This window comes from Dama dama, chromosome 28 (assembly GCF_033118175.1).
Source record: "Dama dama isolate Ldn47 chromosome 28, ASM3311817v1, whole genome shotgun sequence".
Lineage (NCBI taxonomy): Eukaryota > Metazoa > Chordata > Mammalia > Artiodactyla > Cervidae > Dama > Dama dama.
Genome location: NC_083708.1, coordinates 46,685,786 through 46,707,089, shown reverse-complemented (window position 1 = coordinate 46,707,089; position 21,304 = coordinate 46,685,786). Strand labels below are relative to the sequence as shown.

At 38.8% G+C, this 21,304-nt stretch overlaps 1 protein-coding gene across 6 annotated transcripts in view; it reads left to right on the top strand.

Moving 5' to 3' along the window:
* GRIK2 (glutamate ionotropic receptor kainate type subunit 2) overlaps positions 1-21,304 on the top strand; it is a 725,919-nt gene that overhangs the window by 329,901 nt on the left and 374,714 nt on the right. For all 6 annotated transcript variants that reach the window (XM_061131531.1, XM_061131528.1, XM_061131529.1 and 3 more), the window contains one exon: positions 20,256-20,437. In XM_061131531.1, the coding sequence (XP_060987514.1) occupies positions 20,256-20,437 (182 nt within the window). The remainder of the gene's footprint in view (positions 1-20,255; positions 20,438-21,304) is intronic.

The following is a 21,304-nucleotide window of genomic DNA, read 5'->3' as shown; positions in this document are numbered from 1 at the left end:
TATCTTTTGCTATTTCGATGTCCCCTAGCATATCACACACAATTGCATCCTTGTGTAGACAGTCAAAGTGATGTTTTAACACCAAATTTTATTCATGTAATTTGCCTTACTTTATTCAGTGATTCATTCCATAGTGATTCCCCCAGCTTCCTTCATCCTCAGAGGTGGAGTCAAGGCTCATGTTCCATCTTTATGGTAAGTCAGTGCCCCTAGCTACAGTTGATTAGACCAAGGGGTAACACAGCTGGGCCAATTAGATCCTCTCTCCAGGAATTTTGAATTGGAACCAATAGAGATTAGCTGGTCTCTGCCAGCTGCTGTATGTATAACAAGTAAACTCAGGAGTAAATTTGAAGTGTGGCCATGTCTCCTGTGTAAACTGTGAAGAGGAGAAAGCTGGTCTCATTGGAAAGATCAGAATGAAGCAGACCCACACAAAAAAGAACAGAAGTGAGAGATGATGTCTTAATAACCCTGCTTCTACTTGTTTCTGATTCTGAGGAATGACTGATTTCCCACCTGGGGGTTTCATGAAACTGCCTAGATTTTTCTAGACAGTCTCGATTTCTGCTTAAGCCAGCCTAAATTGTTGTTGTTTTAATACTCACAACTGTGCAGTTTCTTCACTTAGAAAGTGCATTCTTATAAGGTGCCCTTCATAACTGGTTTTTGTCTATTACTGGTTCAGCTTCACCTCCCACTGTGTTACAGCTCATTCTCAATTTTCTAGTAGCAGCCACCAAATAACTCTCATGATTTTTGAACTACCCATACTCTCATAACACTTCCCATACTCTCATAAATTTTCTACCTTCAGCTTCCTCTTCCTACAAGTAATCCATCATTTTCCACCTAACAAATGGTTACCCCTCCTTAGACATTCTATCCCCACCATTTCCATCATACTTTAGAGTCATGTTATTATACAAAATTCATCGTAGAAAAATGATTTGCACGTCTATCACCCTACAGATGATAGTCACTATCATATAATCTCTGAGATGGCAAATATCTACCATATATGGTTTGGTATTTCACTTCTGCCAATTCAAAGCACATAATAAGTGCTATCATGTTTCTGACATATTCTCATGTTTCAGTCTTTCACAAGATAAAATATGTGTTCAGTGCTGAATAAAATATATGTTCAGTTGCTGAAGACATTGGTGGTTAATGGTATTCTTTTCTGGGGCAAAAGGATAAAACCTGAGCTTCTCCAGAGTCACATTCTACTTGGCATTCCCACCAGCACACAGTAGTTCAGGTAATTGTTGTTAGTCATAGGCCCACCTTATAAAGTTTCCTAAGCTGTTTCATCATGTTAACTTTAAATCATATTTGGTGCATAAGTGGCAGGATAAAATCAGGAACAGCAGCATCCTGGGACAGAGCCAAAAGGAGACTGTGAAGGGCCATTTGCTGCTTTATAACCGCACTGACCTGGACACAAATAGGAATTAGAAAAAAACAGCAGGCTACCTAATCAGCCACTGTCTGGAGAGCTGAAGTTGAGATATCACAAGCTGAGAGAGCAGGTAGAGAGACAGAAGGAGGGTGCACATCTGAGCAGGATCATCCTGAGACAAAGGAACCTGCAATGTGGCCATCAGAAATGAACAATGAGGTGAGCCGGTCTCTCTAGGGGTGGCTCAGTAACATTGTCAGGACAGTAGGCAGTCAAATATCATGATGAAGGATGAATGATGCTGTGAAGTAACAGCAGGACTGCCCAGAACTCCTGGTTTGCCCGGGACATCCTGGGTAATGCTTATTATCCTGGACTAATTACTATGCACTTACCACTACCCCCTTAGATTAAAAGGGCCCCAGTTTGATTAAAAAATTATAAAGTGACTTTTAATTGTAAACAACCACTGAATCAAAATAACACCAAACTGGTCACAAACCAAAGTGCAGTCATCATTTTTAAAGAATTTCTAAAACACTGCTGTGACATTTCTGGGTTGCCTTCATTTGTGTTGTTCTTTCAGAATCCCTTTGAGGACATCTTCCTAGTCTCTAGTTCAGACGAGGTTGGCTTTCTTTCCCTGTAACCCTGTAGTATGTCCTTCCTTTGTCCCTCCTACTCCCACCAAATAACCCCAACCCAGGCCAGACAGCATCCTTCGTAGGATTTGGATAGAACTTTTGAGGTAGATCTCTTTCTTGAGTGTGAAATTCTGTTGGTCATTTGTGTCATCAACTGGGAAAACATCAAGGGGTAACAAAAGTAACATAGAGGAAGAGAGAATTGAGCAATGAAGAATTCCTGTCTCAACCAGGCCCAGAGTTTATTTTCAGTTATAGAGGCAGTTAAGTCTCATTTTGGCTCAGTGTAGTGTGAATTAGATCTGCATATATTACCAAAAGACTCCTGACAAATACAACTGCCTTCTCACTAAGCTGTCCAGCTTTTCACCTGCCCTCTATTGTTACACCAGGCAGAGACCCACATTCAGCAGGTATATGAAGAGGACAAAGAAAAATTAAATGATAGGATAGATCTAGGGCTCGGTGAGCCTAGGACAAAGCCAGTTATCATGACTCTGGTACCCGCTAGTGAGCGCAGCACTTAAGTTACCGTTGCTGGAAATCAGCCTCTAAGGTGCTTATTTTCTCATGAATTTGTGCAAGCAAATTTTAATAGCAGTAAGAAAGAATGAAAATGCAACATTAATTCTATTGGCTTTCACAAACTGGAACATTCCGAATAGAAAATTGACCTTTGCACATATTGAACTTGTACCCAAAGACTTTAGAGACCAAAGGGTTTTAGCTTTGATGTGGTCAAAAGCACTGCTTGCTTTTTAATAATGACTTAATTGCTTTTTTTCATAGCAGCAAAAGAAGAAATAGGAAAAAGATATTCTGGCATCAACTGAAAGAGTAATAGGCTGCAGCCCCTACCTTCCAGGGAGCAGGAATACACTACATGTAACACCTCAGTTCAGTCCATTTTCTCAGCTAGGCTGTTACCAGGTAGAAGCCCTTGTGGGTGGGAGGGAGCTTGTCTTGCAGCTTAGATCCAGCCTCAAGCACATGGTAGGGGCTCTGGCATTCTCTGTCCACTTTGTCCCCATTAACCCTGTTGTGTCCCCCGTTTTGAACTCGAGACCTCTGAGTATAGCTCTGAGACCCAAGTAGGATTGCACTGTGCTTTCTCTACTCTTATTGGAACAATTTTCTCTAGATGGATTGGTTGTGTAGAGGTACAGTGTTTCCCTTCACTTGCCTGGAGAGTCACAAGCCACTGATAAAATGTGCCTCATGCTTTAGAATCCTTTATGTATTGAATTAAGCCTTAGGACTTCAAATTTCAATGGCCTCTGAGCGTATTTGTTCTTATCTACCCTCATAGTATCCACAGCTATGCTAGCTAACTAAAATTGTTCTATACTAACTAAAATTCATAAGTCAGTCACCAGATTTATTAAATACATACCATAGGGTATGAATCACTACTGGTTAAACCTAGATATACAAATATGTAAGGGCAGTGCCATTTATTTTATAACAATCCATTTGATAGACAATTGCTCAATTCAGTGTATTAGAAATGGTAAGAGTTAACAGCTTTTTATATATATTTGAAGGTAAACTTGATAAGATTTCTAATAAATTGGATGTGAGGTATGCTCGAAAGAAAGGACTAAAGATAACATCAAGGTTTTTGTCCTATGTAATTTGAATGATAAAGAGTTGCCATCATCATAGGTGGAGACAACTGAAGGAGGAACAGTTTTGGAGATGGAAGAGATGAAGAACCAGTTTGGAGTGTTTTTTAGTATTTACTATACATCAAGGGCTTCCCTGGTAGCTCAGACACTAAAGCGTCTGCCTACAATGTGGGAGACCTGGGTTTGATCACTGGGTCAGGAAGATCCCCTGGAGAAGGAAATGGCAACCCACTCTAGTATTCTTGCCTGGAGAATCCCATGGACTGAGGATCCTGGTAGGCTACAGTCCATGGGGTTGCGAAGAGTCAGACACGACTGAGTGACTTCACTATACATCAAGGTAGAGATTTTGCTTTCTCCAGGAGTCTCCAAGAACACCCTTACCTTTAACATCAGTTTCAAAGTTTGAGGGTCTACAAGATCATCTTCACTTCTGATACCAAGTGCCATTACAGTTTGCCATTACAGTTTATGACAAGGATACAGAATAAGATCAGCTAAGAGAAGAGGCAAATGGGGCAGAGTCCAGGAAAGATCTTCCTTCAGGTTCCAGTTGTCTTCTCCCAACAACAGTTTTGTAGGGAGTCCTTACTTTTCCAGGAAACAATGAGTGGTAATAAGCATGGAGTAATGCCAACCAAGAAAGCTCACACTTGATGTCCAGAGTTTTTACTGGGGTTTGGTCATGTATACATGGCTGACCACCTGCTAGACTGACCTGTAGGTCTCCAGTCTTTCTCGGGGTTTGCTCATACCTCATGTAGCAGCATGACCCAAAGGCCTTAAGATAAATTAATTACATTGTTATATATCCTGTGTGGCCCAAGTCCTCTGGGTAAACAAAGATACTCTTCTTGGGGCTTAGAGATTACCACCCAGGAGCTAATTGCAAAGTCCAGACCTCTCTGTGGGTAATGTTAATTTTTTTATCATGCAGTTGTCAAATAGGAAAGTGAATTTAGGAGTCTAGAGTTCAAGGAAATGGTCTGGTAAGAGATATAAATTTGGAAGTCATCAGCATATAGATGGAGTATTAATTAGGTTCCTAGCAGGAAGCAAACTTCCCTTCCATGCTTGAAATGAAAAGATTTTAATAGAGACCACTCACAGGATAACAGACAGTTTAGGGAGCAAAGATGGCCTGTGGAGGCACACACGTAGCAGGAATCTGTGAGTTCCGAGAGAGTGGTTACCAGAAACAAGTGAGAAGTGTTACCATGCTACAGGCATAGTACTGTGATCTCTGTTCATTAGCTCATTTGATTTTTTAATATGATTATAATTACTATAATATCATTTTCACAGATGAAAAAAATGCATGTTTAAAAAATTTAAATATTTTTGTCTACAGTCGTTCAGTAGAAAGTTAATGATGTAAGATTCAACCCATGTCTGCCTGATGCAGACTTCCATGCCACAGTGCAGTTCAGAAATTTGACATCATGATGTCACATATAAGATTAACCTATGGGAGACTTTCCTGGTAGTCCAGTGGCTAAGACTTCATACTACTAATGAGGGGGACCTGGATTCAATTCTTGGTTGGGGAACTGGATCCCACATGCTGCAACTAGGAGTTCACAGGCTGCAACTAAAGACCCAGTGCAACCAAATAAATTAATAAATGTTAAACCTATGAAAAGGTTTCATAAGTGCTTGAAATGGTTCCAACCTTTCCTCTTGACTATCTGCTAAAGGATATTCAGGGTATTCTAGCTAGTGATATACCACTTAGGCTGTCCTGGGCCTCTGCTTTGCTAGATTAATGTTTTGTGAGCCTTTGTGTTATGGGCTTTACAACTGGGAGCTGAACACAAAGAACAAAAACATCATGGCCAGATACTCCTTGGAGGATACGTCAGGGCAGAGACAAATTCGATTGCCCAGGGAAACAGTTCTGCTCAGTTGCTCAGTCCTGTCTGACTCTTTGTGACACCATGGACTGCAGCAGGCCAGGCCTCCCTGTCCATCACCAACTCCCAGAGTTTACTCAAACTCAAGTCCATTAAGTCGGTGATGCCATCAAACCATCTCATCCTCTATAGTCCCCTTCTCCTCCCACCTTCAGTCTTCCCCAGCATCAGGGTGTTTTCATGGCAAATAGATGGGGAAACAGTGGAAACTGACTGACTTTATTTTTGGGACCTCCAAAACCACTGCAGATGGTGACTGCAGCCATGAAATTAAAAGACGCTTACTCCTTGGAAGAAAAGTTATGACCAACCTAGACAGCATATTAAAAAGTAGAGACATTACTTTGCCAACAAAGGTCCGACTAGTCAGTTCAGTTCAGCTCAGTCATGTCTGACTCTTTGCGAACCCATAAACTGCAGCATGCCAGGCCTCCCTGTCTATCACCAACTCCCGGAGTCCACCCAAACACATGTCCATTGAGTCGGTGATGCCATGAAACCATCTCATCCGCTGTCATCCCCTTCTCCTCCTGCCCTCAATCTTTCCCATCATCAGGGTCTTTTCAAAGGAGTCAGCTCTTCGCATCAAGGGACCAAAGTATTGGAGTTTCAGCTACAGCATCAGTCTTTGCAATGAACACCCAGGACTGATCTCCTTTAGGATGGACTGGTTGGATCTCCTTGCAGTCCAAGGGAATCTCAAGAGACTTCTCCAACACCACAGTTCAAAAGAATCAATTCTTTGTCACTCAGCTTTCTTTATAGTCCAAGTCTCACATCCATATATGACCACTGGAAAAACCATAGCCTTGACTAGACGGACCTTTGTTGGCAAAGTAATGTCTCTGCTTTTTAATATACTATCTAGGTTGCTCATAACTTTCCTTCCAAGGAGTAAGCGTCTTTTAATTTCATGGCTACAGTCACCATCTGCAGTGATTTTGGAGCCCCCAAAATAAAGTCAGTCACTGTTTCCACTGTTTCCCCACCTGTTTGCCATGAAGTGATGGGACCAGATGCCATGATCTTAGTTTTCTGAATGTTGAGCTTTAAGCCAACTATTTCACCCTCCTCTTTCACATTCATCAAGAGGCTCTTTAGTTCTTCTTCACTTTCTGCCATAAGAATGGTGTTATCTGCATATGTGAGGTTATTGATATTTCTCCTGGCAATCTTGATTCCAGCTTGTGCTTCTTCTAGCCCAGCATTTCTCATGATGTACTCTGCATATAAGTTAAATAAGCAGGGTAACAATATACAGCCTTGACATATTCCTTTTCCTATTTGGAACCAGTCTGTTGTTCCATGTCCAGTTCTAACTGTTGCTTCCTGACCTGCATACAGGTTTCTCAAGAGGCAGGTCAGGTGGTCTGGCATTCCCATCTCTTTCAGAATTTTCCAGTTTATTGTGATCCACGCAGTCAGAGGCTTTGGCATAGTCAATAAAGCAGAAATAGATGTTTTTCTGGAACTCTCTTGCTTTTTTGATGATCCAGCAGATGTTGGCAATTTGATCTCTGGTTCCTCTGCCTTTTCTAAAACCAGCTTGAACATCTGGAAGTTCATGGTTCACGTATTGCTGAAGCCTGGCTTGGAGACTTTTAAGTATCACTTTATTAGCGTGTGAGATGAGTGCAATTGTGTAGTAGTTTGAGCATTCTTTGGCATTGCCTTTCTTTGGGATTGGAATGAAAACGGACCTTTTCCAGTCCTGTGGCCACTGCTGAGTTTTCCAAATTTGCTGGCATATTGAGTGCAGCACTTTCACAGCATCATCTTTTAGGATTTGAAATAGCTCAACTGGAATTCCATCACCTCCACTAGCTTTGTTCATAGTGATACTTCCTAAGGCCCACTTGACTTCACATTCCAGGATATCTGGCTCTAGGTCAGTGATCGCACCATCGTGATTATCTGGGTCATGAAGATCTTTTTTGTATAGTTCTTCTGTGTATTCTTACCACTTCTTCTTAATATCTTCTGCTTCTGTTGGGTCCCTACCATTTCTGTCTCTTATTGAGCCCATCTTTGCATGAAATGTTCCCTTGGTATCTCTAATTTTCTTGAAGAGAACTCTAGTCTTTCCCATTCTATTGTTTTCCTCTATTTCTTTGCATTGATCACTGAGGAAGGCTTTTCTTATTCTTACTTGCTATTCTTTGGAATTCTGCATTCAAATGGGTATATCTTTCCTTTTCTCCTTTGCTTTTCGTTTCCCTTCATTTTCCTTTCACAGCTCTTTGTAAGGCCGCCTCAGACAGCCATTTTGCTTTTTTGCATTTCTTTTTCTTGGGGATGGTCTTGATTCCTGTCTCCTTTGCAGTGTCACGAACCTCCATCCATAGTTCATCAGGCACTCTGTCTATCAGATCTAGTCCCTTAAATCTATTTCTCAGTTCTACTATATAGCCATAAGGGATTTGATTTAGGTCATACCTGAATGGTCTAGTGGTTTTCTCCACTTTCTTCAGTTTCAGTCAGAATTTGGCAACAAGGAGTTCATGATCTGAGCCACAGTCAGCTCGCAGTCTTGTTTTTGCTAGTCAAGGCTATGGTTTTTCCAGTAGTCATGTATAGATGTGAGAGTTGGACTATTAAGAAAGCTGAGCATCAAAGAATTGATGCTTTTGAACTGTGGTGTTGGAGAAGACTCTTGAGAGTCCCTTGGACTGCAAGGAGATCCAACCAGTCCATCCTAAAGGAAACCAGTCCTGAATATTCATTGGAAGGACTGATGTTGAAGCTGAAACTGTAATACTTTGGCCAGCTGATGCAATGAGCTGACTCCTTTGAAAAGACCCCGATGCTGGGAAAGATTGAAGGCAGGAGGAGAAGGGGATGACAGAGGATGAGATGGTTGCATGACCTCACCAACTCAATGGACATGAATTTAAGTAAACTCCAGGAGTTGATGATGAACAGGGAGGCCTGGCATGCTGCAGTCCATGGGGTCATAAAGAGTCAGCACAACTGAGTGACTGAACTGAACTGAACTGAGTGTGTGTATGCATGTATATCTGTGTGTGCTTACACACAGTTGCTCACTTATATAAGTATTATGTGTCAGGGTGAGTTTTCAGGATCTGGACGTCTCAGAAGCGAAAGAGTATAACATTTTAATGAGTTGCTTCTGGCAATATATTTACAAAATTCTTAAATGTATTTATGGGACTGTAAGTATCAGAATTACTGTTTGGTTTCTGCTCATTTGAATGCCTGGTTCAGGGTTGAACCATAAGGGGCCTGGCTTCAATAGAAAGTGTGGTGCCTAAAATGTATGGTCTGCAATGGTCTTTTCCATTCTGAAGCAGAGAAAGTTTTTACCATCCATAAAACAATATCATGGATAGGACTTGATGACACTGGTAAATAAGGTTATCATAATGTAGGGAAGACTGATGCATGATGCCACCATGCCTGCCTACCCCACCACTTAGGTTCACATCCCTTACTAATACATGTCCCTTATCACAGAACTGGTCTCATGTGCCTTCTCAACACACTGCTCCAGGTAGCCACTGATGATCAATTGACTCTGGAATGTAAATTGAAACTCATTTACCAGTTGGTTTCTAGTACATCAAGCAAAAATGTTTTTACGTATTTTCCGGTTTGAATTATAAGGCTCTACCACTCTTTTTAATTACTATTTTAAAATGTTATTTATTTATTTATTTACTTTTTGTTTTTTATTTATTTATTTATTTTTATTTTTTTAATTTACAGTTACTTTTATTTTTTTTCCATTTATTTTTATTAGTTGGAGGCTAATTATTGTACAATATTGTAGTGGTTTTTGCCATACATTGACATGAATCGGCCATGGATTTACATGTGTTCCCCATCCCGATCCCCCCTCCCGCCTCCCTCCCCATCCCATCCCTCTGGGTCTTCCCAGTGGACCAGCCCTGAGCACTTGTCTCATGCGTCCAACCTGGACTGGTGATCTGTTTCACCCTTGATAGTATAATTGTTTCAATGCTGTTCTCTCTGAACATCCCACCCTTACCTTCTCCCACAGAGTCTAAAAGTCTGTTCTGTACATCTGTGTCTCTTTTTCTGTTTTGCATATAGGGTTATGGTTACCATCTTTTTAAATTACATATATATGCATTAGTATACTGTATTGGTGTTTATCTTTCTGGCTTACTTCACTCTGTATAATGGGCTCCAGTTTTATCCATTTCATTAGAACTGATTCAAATGTATTCTTTTTAATGGCTGAGTAATATTCCATTGTGTATATGTACCGCGGCTTCCTTATCCATTCGTCTGCTGGTGGGCATCTAGTTTGCTTCCATGTCCTTGCTATTATAAACAGTGCTGCGATGAACATTGGGGTACATGTGTCTCTTTCAGATCTGGTTTCCTCAGTGTGTATGCCCAGGAGTGGGATTGCTGGGTCATATGGCAGTTCTATTTCCAGTTTTTTAAGAAATCTCCGCACTGTTTTCCATAGCGGCTGTACTAGTTTGCATTCCCACCAACAGTGTAAGAGGGTTCCCTTTTCTCCACACCCTCTCCAGAATTTATTGCTTGTAGACTTTTGGATAGCAGCCATCCTGACTGGTGTGTAATGGTACCTCATTGTGGTTTTGATTTGCATTTCTCTGATAATGAGTGATGTTGAGCATCTTTTCATGTGTTTGTTAGCCATCTGTATGTCTTCTTTGGAGAAATGTCTGTTTAGATCTTTGGCCCGTGTTTTGATTGGGTCATTTATTTTTTCTGGAATTGAGCTGTAGGAGTTGCTTGTATATTTTTGAGACTAATCCTTTGTCTGTTTCTTCATTTGCTATTATTTTCTCCCAATCTGAGGGCTGTCTTTTCACCTGGCTTATAGTTTCCTTTGTTGTGCAAAAGCTTTTAAGTTTCATTAGGTCCCATTTGTTTATTTTTGCTTTTATTTCCGGTATTCTGGGAGGTGGGTCATAGAGGGTCCTGCTGTGATTTATGTCAGAGAGTGTTTTGCCTATGTTCTCCTCTAGGAGTTTTATAGTTTCTGGTCTTATATTTAGATCTTTAATTTTTTTAATTGAAGAATAATTTCTTTACAATATTGTGTTGGTTTCTGCCATACATCAACATGAATCAGCCATAGGTATACACACATTCCCTCCCTCTTGAATCTCTCTTCCATCTTCCCACTCCATCCCACCCCTCTCGTTGTCACTAAGCATGAGTTTGAGCATCCTGTGTCATGCAGCAAATTCCCACTGGCTATCGATTTTTCATTACGATTTTACATTGAAACTACTTTTCAATGCTACTGTCCCAATTTGTCCCTCCCTCTCTTTCCCTAACTGTGTCCTTGTGTCTGTTCTCTATGTTTGCATCTCCACTGCTGGCCTGAAAATAGGCTCATAAGTTCTCTCTCTCTAGATTTCATATATATGCATTCGTATATGATACTTGTTTTTGTCTTTCTGACTTACTTAACTCTGTTTAATAGGCTCTAGGTTCATCCACCTCATTGGAACTGACTCAAATGCATTCCTTTTTATGACTGAGTAATATTCCATTGCATATGTCTACCATCTTTATCTAGTCATTGTTGATGGACATCTCCATTACTTCCATGTCCTGGCTGTTGTAAATAATACTGCAATGAACATTGGGGTACATGTGTATTTTTCAGTTATGGTTTCCTCAGGGTATATGCCCAGTAGTTGGATTGCTGGCTCAAATGGTAGTTTTATTCCTAGTTTTTTAAGGAATCCCCATACTGTTCTTCATAATGGCTGTATCAATTTACATTCCTACCAACAGTGCAAGAGGATTCCCTTTTCTCCATACTGTCTTCAGCATTTATTTTTCGTAGATTTTTTCATGCTGGCCATTCTGACTGGTGTGAGGTGATACCTCATTGTCATTTTGATTTTCATTTCTCTAATAATGAATGTTGTTGAATATAGTTTCATGTGTTTATTAGCCATCTGTATGTCTCCTTTGGAGAAATGTCTGTTTAGGTCTTCTGCCACTTTTTGATTGAGTTGTTTGTTTTTTTGGTATTGAGCTGTGCAAGATGCTTGTATATCAGCTATGTCATTCTTTAAAAATATAGCACATTTCAAAAACAGAGAAGTAAATAGCTGTCTGTATGGTTGAAAGTGAAAGCGAAGTAAAAGTGTTAGTCCCTCAGTCATGTGTGACTCTTTGTGACCCCATGGACCCCACCAGGCTCCTGTGTCCGTGGAATTCTCCAGGCAAGAGTTCTGGAGTGGGTAGCCATTCCCTTTTCAAGGGGATGTTCCCAACCCAGGGGCTGAACTTTGTCTTCTTCCCGATCCAGGATTGAATCCAAATCTCCTGTATTGAAGGCAGATTCTTTACTATCTGAGCTACCAGGGAAGCCCCTGTAAAGTTAGTGTTAGGATTTAAGTGTTTTTTCTCCAGGAAGCCAGACCTCTAATTTTGCTTCCATAGCGCTCTCTCTCTTTTTTAAGAATATGAAAACTACACTGAAAGTTTCCTCTCATCTTTTCTTCTCCCCACTTTTTTTCTAGACCCCACTTTTCTTTATTTTCTAATTTCTCTGAGCTGAACAAATTCACCTCACTCCCAAGGAGCGGAGGGCTGACAAAAATTTGGAGACAGTTTTTTTTTTTCAGTGTCAATCTACCTCTCCTTGTCAAAACCATTTATGATTTTCTTACAATGATTGGCTTGCTTCTTTTATACTTACCACATTATCATATGTTACAAGGTCCACAGCTGGTTTACATATTCTATTTAGTTTTCTTCAAAACACTCTGTAGCACAAACAAAACATTCAATAACTCCCTGAAATGTTATACTTGGCCTTTCCATAAATTGTCTTTTTCCCACTGAAAAACACATTGGTGGTGATCGAACATAGATGAATCATTTTTATACAGTGCATTTTGGGTGAGGGGAGTCTGGCCTAAATACAGACCACATTCACTGAGATGATAAATAGGCCTGATGAATAAGCCAGGTGGCAAAGCTCTAGTCTGTGTGGCTACTGAAATGGATAGTCAGTCCAGGAGGAAACTTGGGACTCCCTTCCTGGGGCTGAGGGAGGTTGGACCTGCAGGGAAGGGATGTGATTGATCTCATTAGAACCAAGTGCCAGCTGGAGTGTGCATAAATGCTCCTTCTGGATTCTCCTTAAGAGTTAAATTGATGGCAACTTCTGAAAAGAGCATCTCAAACCTCTGTCCCCTGTAAGCTTAAGATAAACCTTGATTTTAAGTACTGTAAAATAACTGAAAGCAGAAAAACCTTTAAAAAATATACTCTCAGTGAAGGAATTAGAGGGGATAGAATGTTACTCATCTACGAAAATAAAGGGATAATTGCAATGTGGTGCTCTTCTTTGTTAGAAGATTTTCAGGAACCCATCTGTGCAAATTGTTTCTATTTTATTATCATTACATCAACTAATTACATTAGGGAAAAGGGGATATTTTAATTAAAAGACTGTTTTAAAGTATTGCAATTCTACCCTCCCATAAAATAACTTAACCAGGTGCCAAATTTGTTAAAGTAAACTACATTTCTGAAAACTGTTGTTTGGAAATTATTTGTGTTAACCATATTTTAAACAAAGTAGATTTTGCCATTTTATTTTATCTAGTACATGCGCCCTTTTATTTCTCTTCTGAACAGAGTGCCATAGGCCAGGATCACATATGTTGTTGTTTAGTCAGTAAGTCTTGTCTGACTCTTTGCGACCCATGGACTGTAGCCCACCAGGCTCCTCTGTCCATGGGATTTCCCAGGAAAGAATACTGGAGTGGGTTGTCAGGGATACTTCCAACCCAGAGATTGAACTCACATCTCGTGCTTGGCAGGCGGTTCTTTACCACTGAGCCACATGGGAATCCAAGACCACATATCAGTTCAGTTCAGTCACTCACTCATGTCCAACTCTTTGCGACTCCATGGATTGCAGCATGCCAGGATTCTCTGTCCATCACCAGCTCCCAGAGCTTACTCAAACTTATGTCCATCGAGTTGGTGATGCCATCTAACCATCTCATCCTCTGTCATCCTGTTCTTCTCCTGCCTTCAATCTTTCCCAGCATCAGGGTCTTTTCTAAGGAGTCAGTTCTTCGCATCAGGTGGCCAAAGTATTGGAGATTCAACTTCAGCATCAGTCCTTCCAATGAATATTCAGGACTGATTTCCATTAGGATGGACTGGTTGGATCTCCTTGCAGTCGAAGGGACTCTCAAGAGTCTTCTCCAACACCACAGTTCAGAAGCATCAATTCTTTGATGCTCAGCTTTCTTTATAGTCCAACTCTCACATCCATACATGGCTACTGGAAAAACCATAGCTTTGACTAGACGGACCTTTGTTGGCAAAGTTATGTCTTGGCTTTTTAGTATGCTGTCTAGGTTGGTCATAGCTTTTCTTCCAAGGAGTAAGCATCTTTTAATTTCATGGCTGCAGTCACCATCTGCAGTGATTTTGGAGCCCTGAAAAATAAAGTCAGTCACTGTTTCCACTGTTTCCCCATCTATTTGCCATGAAGTGATGGGACCGGATGCCATGATCTTAGTTTTCTGAATGTTGAGTTGTAAGCCAACTTTTTCACTCTCTTCTTTCACTTTCATCAAGAGGCTATTTAGTTCTTCACTTTCTGCCATAAGTGTGGTGTCATCTGCATATCTGAGGTTATTGATATTTCTCCCAGCAATTTTAGTACCAGCTTGAGCTTCATTCAGCCCAGCATTTCTCATGATGTACGCTCCATGTAAGTTAAATAAATAGGACAATATACAGCCTTGACATACTCCTTTTTGTATTTGGAACCAGTCTGTTTTTCCATGTCCAGTACTAACTGTTGCTTCCTGACCTGCATACAGATTTCTCAGGAGGCAGGCAAGGTGGTCTGGTATTCCCTTCTCCTTAAGAATTTTTCACAGTTTATTGTGATCCACACACTCAAAGATTTTGGTATAGTCAATAAAGCAGAAGTAGATGCTTTTCTGGAACTCTCTTGCTTTTTCGATGATCCAACAGATGTTGGCAGTTTGATCTCTGGTTCCTCTGCCTTTTCTAAATCCAGCTTGAACATCTGGAAGTTTTCAGTTCATGTACTGTTGAAGTCTGGCTTGAAGAATTTTGAGCATTACTTTGCTGTTGCACCACATATAAACTATCCCAATAATTTTGAAGAGCTTACTTTTTTCCTAAATAGGGAACTCATTTATTTTACAACAAAACAGTCTTGCCTTCTGTATCATGTATTGATTAGGGTAATCCTTTCTGAAATTGGCAGTTTTAGACTGTGATATGTGGCATAGGAATGCTGGTGGAGGTAGGAAGATCAATAGAGATCCACAGCAGAAAATGCATGGCCAGTATTGTAATTAAAAGACATTCCTATTGTTTAAGCCCTTTTTCCTTTCAATAAAGACCTCATCTACATATATTAACTTACAGGGATGCCATCAAATAATTCATATTAAGATCCCAAGTAAACATCCACTCTTCAGATGTCTTGAATACATCTCCGATTTTGTCAGCTCTCTTATTCTTTCAAGGTGTTCTGAATAATAGAATGCAGACAGGGGTTTGTTTCTAAACGTCAAATAGTAGGGAAGGCAGAGGATCTAGAATGTAAATATAGATTAATGAGAAACAATAGCACTGGGCAGAGCTATGAAATCTTAGAAGCCAAGAGAGATTTTTACACACCTGTGCAGGAGATGATGGAAAGCTGGAATTTAGAAATCACGATTCTACTTTCAGTGTTCAAACAATCTCTGGATTTCTTCTCTTTGGTTGAAATGTTGAACCATTTTTACTCCAAAAACTGATTGTGAAAAGCATTATAGAACTGTATCTCATGTGGTTAAATCTCTGTATCTCAATTGTATCTCAAACTGTATCTCATGTGGTTAAAGACTGAATAAATACTACTAATCATTATATTTATCCATGAAACAATGTCTTGTACATAGTAGACATGCAGTAAATACATGTTGTATATATAATTAAAACAACAATTCCCTTGAATTCAAGTAGGAGATGGCAAGTCCTACTAGCAACAGCTATTTTTTTTTAAAAAAAAATTTATCTCTTGAATATTATTTCTCAGGGAAGCTGGCAAGCTGAAATCTGTTATATTAATGCCAGCAGGGGAGTATATGTGTGAAGAGAAAAAGTAAACATTTATTGTACCTGGTGGCTCAATGGACTATCCACATGAGTTCTTAAGACACTTGAAAATAGTTGGCAATATTTATACTTAGGGTGACCCCTACAAATGCTATTTGTGTATATAATACTTCTGAAAATGTCTACTTCCAAGTCAGTTGAGCTTTTTCAATTCAGAACTGTTGAGCTAATCTCTAACTGTATAGCTACTTTTTCTTTGATAATGAGTTTATCTCAACATTTTGATTGATATTTTGATGTTATTAGGTTTTCAGTCTGTATCAGTGTCAAAATAACTTCCAAGAATAGATTAATAACCAGCACATTTAAAAAATAACTATATTTTTTCCTTCTTAGCCCAAATAACAATAATAAAAACCTGCTACTTATTGAAAGTCTAATATAAGCCAGTTCCCCTTTGGTGTTTTATGTATTAATTTATATATTGATATAGGTTATATGGTTTTACCCTCTAATAGAGAAGAGGAAAGCAAAACAAATCTCAGATATAATATCTTGCATAAAGATTCACACATCATAGATTTTTTTGAACTGAGACTCACACTCATCTCTCAGGGTATTGCTACTCTGATAGACGAAATACCCCAAATTTACATTTGACTCACTCAAAATCTTGTGAGATAAGTTAGCGAAGGGTAGCTTTCTTTTCTTTATTCGTCTAAGGTTGGTATTAGATCTGTCTGCATTTATATAAATAATGAGAATAATAAAAATTTAGAACTAAGGGTATTTTAGAGATAATCCAATAAACATTTATTTGATGTATGAGTAATGAGTTTTTTTTTTTTTTCTTTCTCTTTCTTATTCCTACAGTCAGTTTTATTTACAGTTTTCTAACTCACTCTTCCTGGTTGGAAATCATTTTTGAATAATTTTATTGTCTTATCCTACTAGTTAATATAAAATACTTATTAGTCTATACTATTGCTCTACCAAAGTGGTTCAAAGAGTAGCTCTCATAAGACACCAAAAATTGTACCTATCTTTGGAAATTGACCACACTCTTTGATGACCAAGAAAATCATCTGGAGCAATTATTAAAAATCCTCATGAATGAGTTGTATCCCCTGAAGATTCTGATTTGGTTATTTAGATTGTACCCAGCTTCACAGATTACTGTCATCCATTCCAAAGTTTGGAAGTCACTGCCTTAAAGCAATTATACTCTATTTATAAAATGTTGTTAAACAATGTTACTGTGTGTGTGTGTGTGTGCTCAGTCACTCAATTGTGTCTGATTCTTTTTGGCCCCATGGACTGTGGCCCACCAGGCTCCTCTGTCCATCGAATTTTCCAGGCAAGATTACTGGAGTGGGTTGCCATTTTCTATTCCAGAGGATCTTCCTGACCCAGGGATCAAACTCATGTCTATTTCATCTCTTGCATTGGCAGGTGGATTCTTTACCACTATTCCACCTGGGAAACCTAAAACAATATTACTATCCTTAAAATTTTTATTATAACTTTGTTGTGAAGTAACCTCATGTGCAAAGAAGTTTATAGCATTTTATACACATTTTAGAGAATTTTATAAGTCCAATGCTAAACACTAATACAATTAAGCACGTGTTATAAACTCATATATTTGTTTTCACCTTTGTACAATTCAGTGTTAACATCTGTACTCATCACATACATAATTCCCTACACTGAATTGTATTATGTTCAATGGGTACATTTGATCTCAATTAATTATGTAATATTTATTTTAATATTGTTAGTAAATACTTAAACTTGTAAAACAAAATAAGATAATTATATTGTGTAATTTATTCAAATATTATTTGCAGAATTTTAAATATCAAAATTCTAAACTAACTTAAAGTAAATTTTATGGGACAATACTTTAAAAGCAAAAGTTATTAGGTGTATTTATGAATTTATATATATATATTTTTTCCATTTATTTTTATTAGTTGGAGGCTAATTACTTTACAATATTGTAGTGGTTTTTGCCATACATTGACATGAATCGGCCATGGATTTACATGTATTCCCCATCCCGATCCCCCCTCCCACCTCCCTCCCCATCCCATCCCTCTGGGTCTTCCCAGTGCACCAGCCCCGAGCACTTGTCTCATGCATCCAACTTGGACTGGTGATCTGTTTCACACTTGATAATATACATGTTTCGATGCTGTTCTCTCAGATCATCCCACCCTCGCCTTCTCCCATAGAGTCCAAAAGTCTGTTCTATACATCTGTGTCTCTTTTTCTGTCTTGCATATAGGGTTATCGTTACCATCTTTCTAAATTCCATATATATGCGTTAGTATACTGTATTGGTGTTTATCTTTCTGGCTTACTTCACTAAGTATAATGGGCTCCAGTTTCATCCATTTCATTAGAACTGATTCAAATGAATTCTTTTTAATGGCTGAGTAATATTCCATTGTGTATATGTACCACAACTTTCTTATCCATTCGTCTGCTGATGGGCATCAAGGTTGCTTCCAGGCCCTGGCTATTATAAACAGTGCTGCGATGAATATTGGGGTACATGTGTCTCTTTCAGATCTGGTTTCCTCGGTGTGTATGCCCAGGAGTGGGATTGCTGGGTCATATGGCAGTTCTATATCCAGTTTTTTAAGGAATCTCCACACTGTTCTCCATAGCGGCTGTACTAGTTTGCATTCCCACCAACAGTGTAAGAGGGTTCCCTTTTCTCCACACCCTCTCCAGCATTTATTGCCTGTAGACTTTTGGATAGCAGCCATTCTGACTGGCGTGTAATGGTACCTCATTGAGGTTTTGATTTGCATTTCTCTGATAATGAGTGATGTTGAGCATCTTTTCATGTGTTTGTTAGCCATCTCTATGTCTTCTTTGGAGAAATGTCTATTTAGATCTTTGGCCCATGTTTTGATTGGGTCATTTATTTTTCTGGAATTGAGCTTCAGGAGTTGCTTGTATATTTTTGAGACTAATCCTTTGTCTGTTTCTTCATTCGCTATTATTTTCTCCCATTCTTAAGGCTGTCTTTTCACCTTTCACTTTTATATTTCATGTCCTAGGGATGAGAATACTTAAAATTAGTCATATTAATTTTATTAACTATGTTGAAACATGTTAACATGTATATAGCATTATATGTCTAAGAGGATGTATTATTTAATTAAAAACTGAATGAAAAACTTCTCAGAATTAGATTTTATTGTTTAGATCTCTTACATTATTTTAATATACAGTATATTTTTGTCATAATAGAAAGTGAAGTTGCTCAGGCATGTCCAACTCTTTGTCATCCCATGAACTATAGCCTACCACACTTCTTCATCCATGGGATTTTCCAGGCAAGAGTACTGGAGTGGGTTGCCATTTCGTTCTCCAGAGGATCTTCCCGACCCAGGAATGGAACCCTGGCCTCCCTCATTGTAGGCAGACGCTTTACCGTCTGAGCCACCAGGGAAGTCATAAGAAGATACTTTTTATTCCTGTTTCCAAATAAAGTTATACATATACACCAAATTACTAAACCACTACTTGTAAAAAAATAAATAAAAAGAAGCCATCAAAGTTTTTAATAACAGAGAATAACTGCATTAAGTGTGTATACTAAAAAACGGTGTTTAATTAATTAGACAAACTAGAACAGTAGTCTGGAGAAGGAAATGGCAGCCCACTCCAGTACTCTTGCCTAGAGAATCCCAGTGGGCTGCTGTCCATAAGGTTGCACAGAGTCAGACACAACTGAAATGACTTAGCATGCGTGCATGCATTGGAGACGAAAATGGCAACCCACTCCAGTGTTCTTGTCTGGAGAATCCCAGGGACAGAGGAGCCTGGTGGGCTGCCATCTATGGTGTCGCACAGAGTCGGACACGACTGAAGTGATTTAGCAGCTGCAGCAGAACAGTAGTCACTGACATAATAACCTGTAAGACATTCTTACAAAACAACTATTAATGTAAAATAAAACCCTCTATGTATATACGTGCAAATACATAAGAAATATATGGAAGATAATATTTCAAGCCATCAACCATGACAACCCACTGGGAGTAGTTAGGGTACGAAGGGAAACTTTTTTATTCTGTATTCTTTTATGTGTTTAAATTGTTTACATTTAACTAATAGCCATGTATGTCTTTCATTCTTTAAGATATACCCTAAGATTTTGAGAGGTAATGTTAACAAAAATGGGGCTTCCCTGATGGCTCAGAGGGTAAAGAATCTGCAATGCAGGAGCTTCAGGACAAGCAGGTTTGATCCTTGTGTCAGGAAGATCCTTTGGAGGAGGAAATGGCAACCCACCCCAGTATTCTTGCCTGGGAAATCCCATGGACAAAGGAGTCTGGCAGAGTCCATAGGGTCACAAAGAGTCGGACATGACTGAGCACTTGGCACATTAACAAACACAACTGGCGATTAGGAATTCTGAAGCAGGAGTTTCAGGGGCCGCATCATGAAATGTACACGGTCAGGAAAATCAGGCACTGTAGTGTTTTGTAATTTTTATGATCCACTGTGATTTTTCTCTAACGTTCTTTTTTTTTCTTTTTCACTAAAGGTCTCATTCGCTTGCAGGAGCTCATCAAAGCTCCATCAAGATACAATCTTCGACTTAAGATCCGTCAGCTACCTGCTGATACAAAGGATGCAAAACCCTTACTGAAAGAGATGAAAAGAGGCAAGGAATTCCATGTCATCTTTGACTGTAGCCATGAGATGGCCGCAGGCATTTTGAAGCAGGTAATTGCTAAATTATTCAAGTTCTTAATTTCTCTATTACATTTGAGTTTGAAGTATGTTTTTTGTTTGTTTGTTTTTGTCCACATTGCCTGGCATTTGAAAATTCCCCAAACAGGGGTTGAACCTGTGCCACCTGAGGTGGAAGCACAGAGTCTTAGCCACTGGGCTGCCAGAGAAGTCCCCTGGTTTTTGATTTTTAAATGAAGTTGTTATTGTTACATGGTCAGCTTAAAAATAAGTCAGAGAAGTCACTTTGATATAAATTTTCTGATAAAAAAATCTGACAAGTGCTTTTAAGTAATTGTCTTAAAAGGAAAGTAATATAGATAGTGATGATCTTCAAAGCAGATTGAAATTCTGAGGTTAGTTTCAAATGGCTAAAATACTGTTTGTTATTGGAAATATTGATTAAAGCAATAGATATTTCTATTTTGTGCTGAAATGAGGGAATAAACTTCAAAGCAAAAATAAGAGAAAAAAAATTGTTCTTTACCTGACATGTATGCTATGCTCAGATGCCTTATGCATTTGATCTTATTTAATCATCACCGTAATCAAAGGATTATATAAAAAATGATTATGTAATGATTATGTTAAAAATAATCAAATAATTATGTAAAAAAATAAAATAATCTATAAAGATGGAGACTAGATCCACTTTACAGATGAAGAACCTGAGTCTCAGAAAGGTTAAGTAAGCTTACTAATTCCATCAGCAAGTGTATAGTAGAGGGATTTGTATTTCTCCTTGATGTTCTTGATGTTCTTGATGTTAAGAACTATTCTTTCCAGAATAAAGCATTGTCTACTTAAAAAAATAATACTAAATCAACTAAAGCAAGCAATCAATAGCAGTAAAAACCTCTT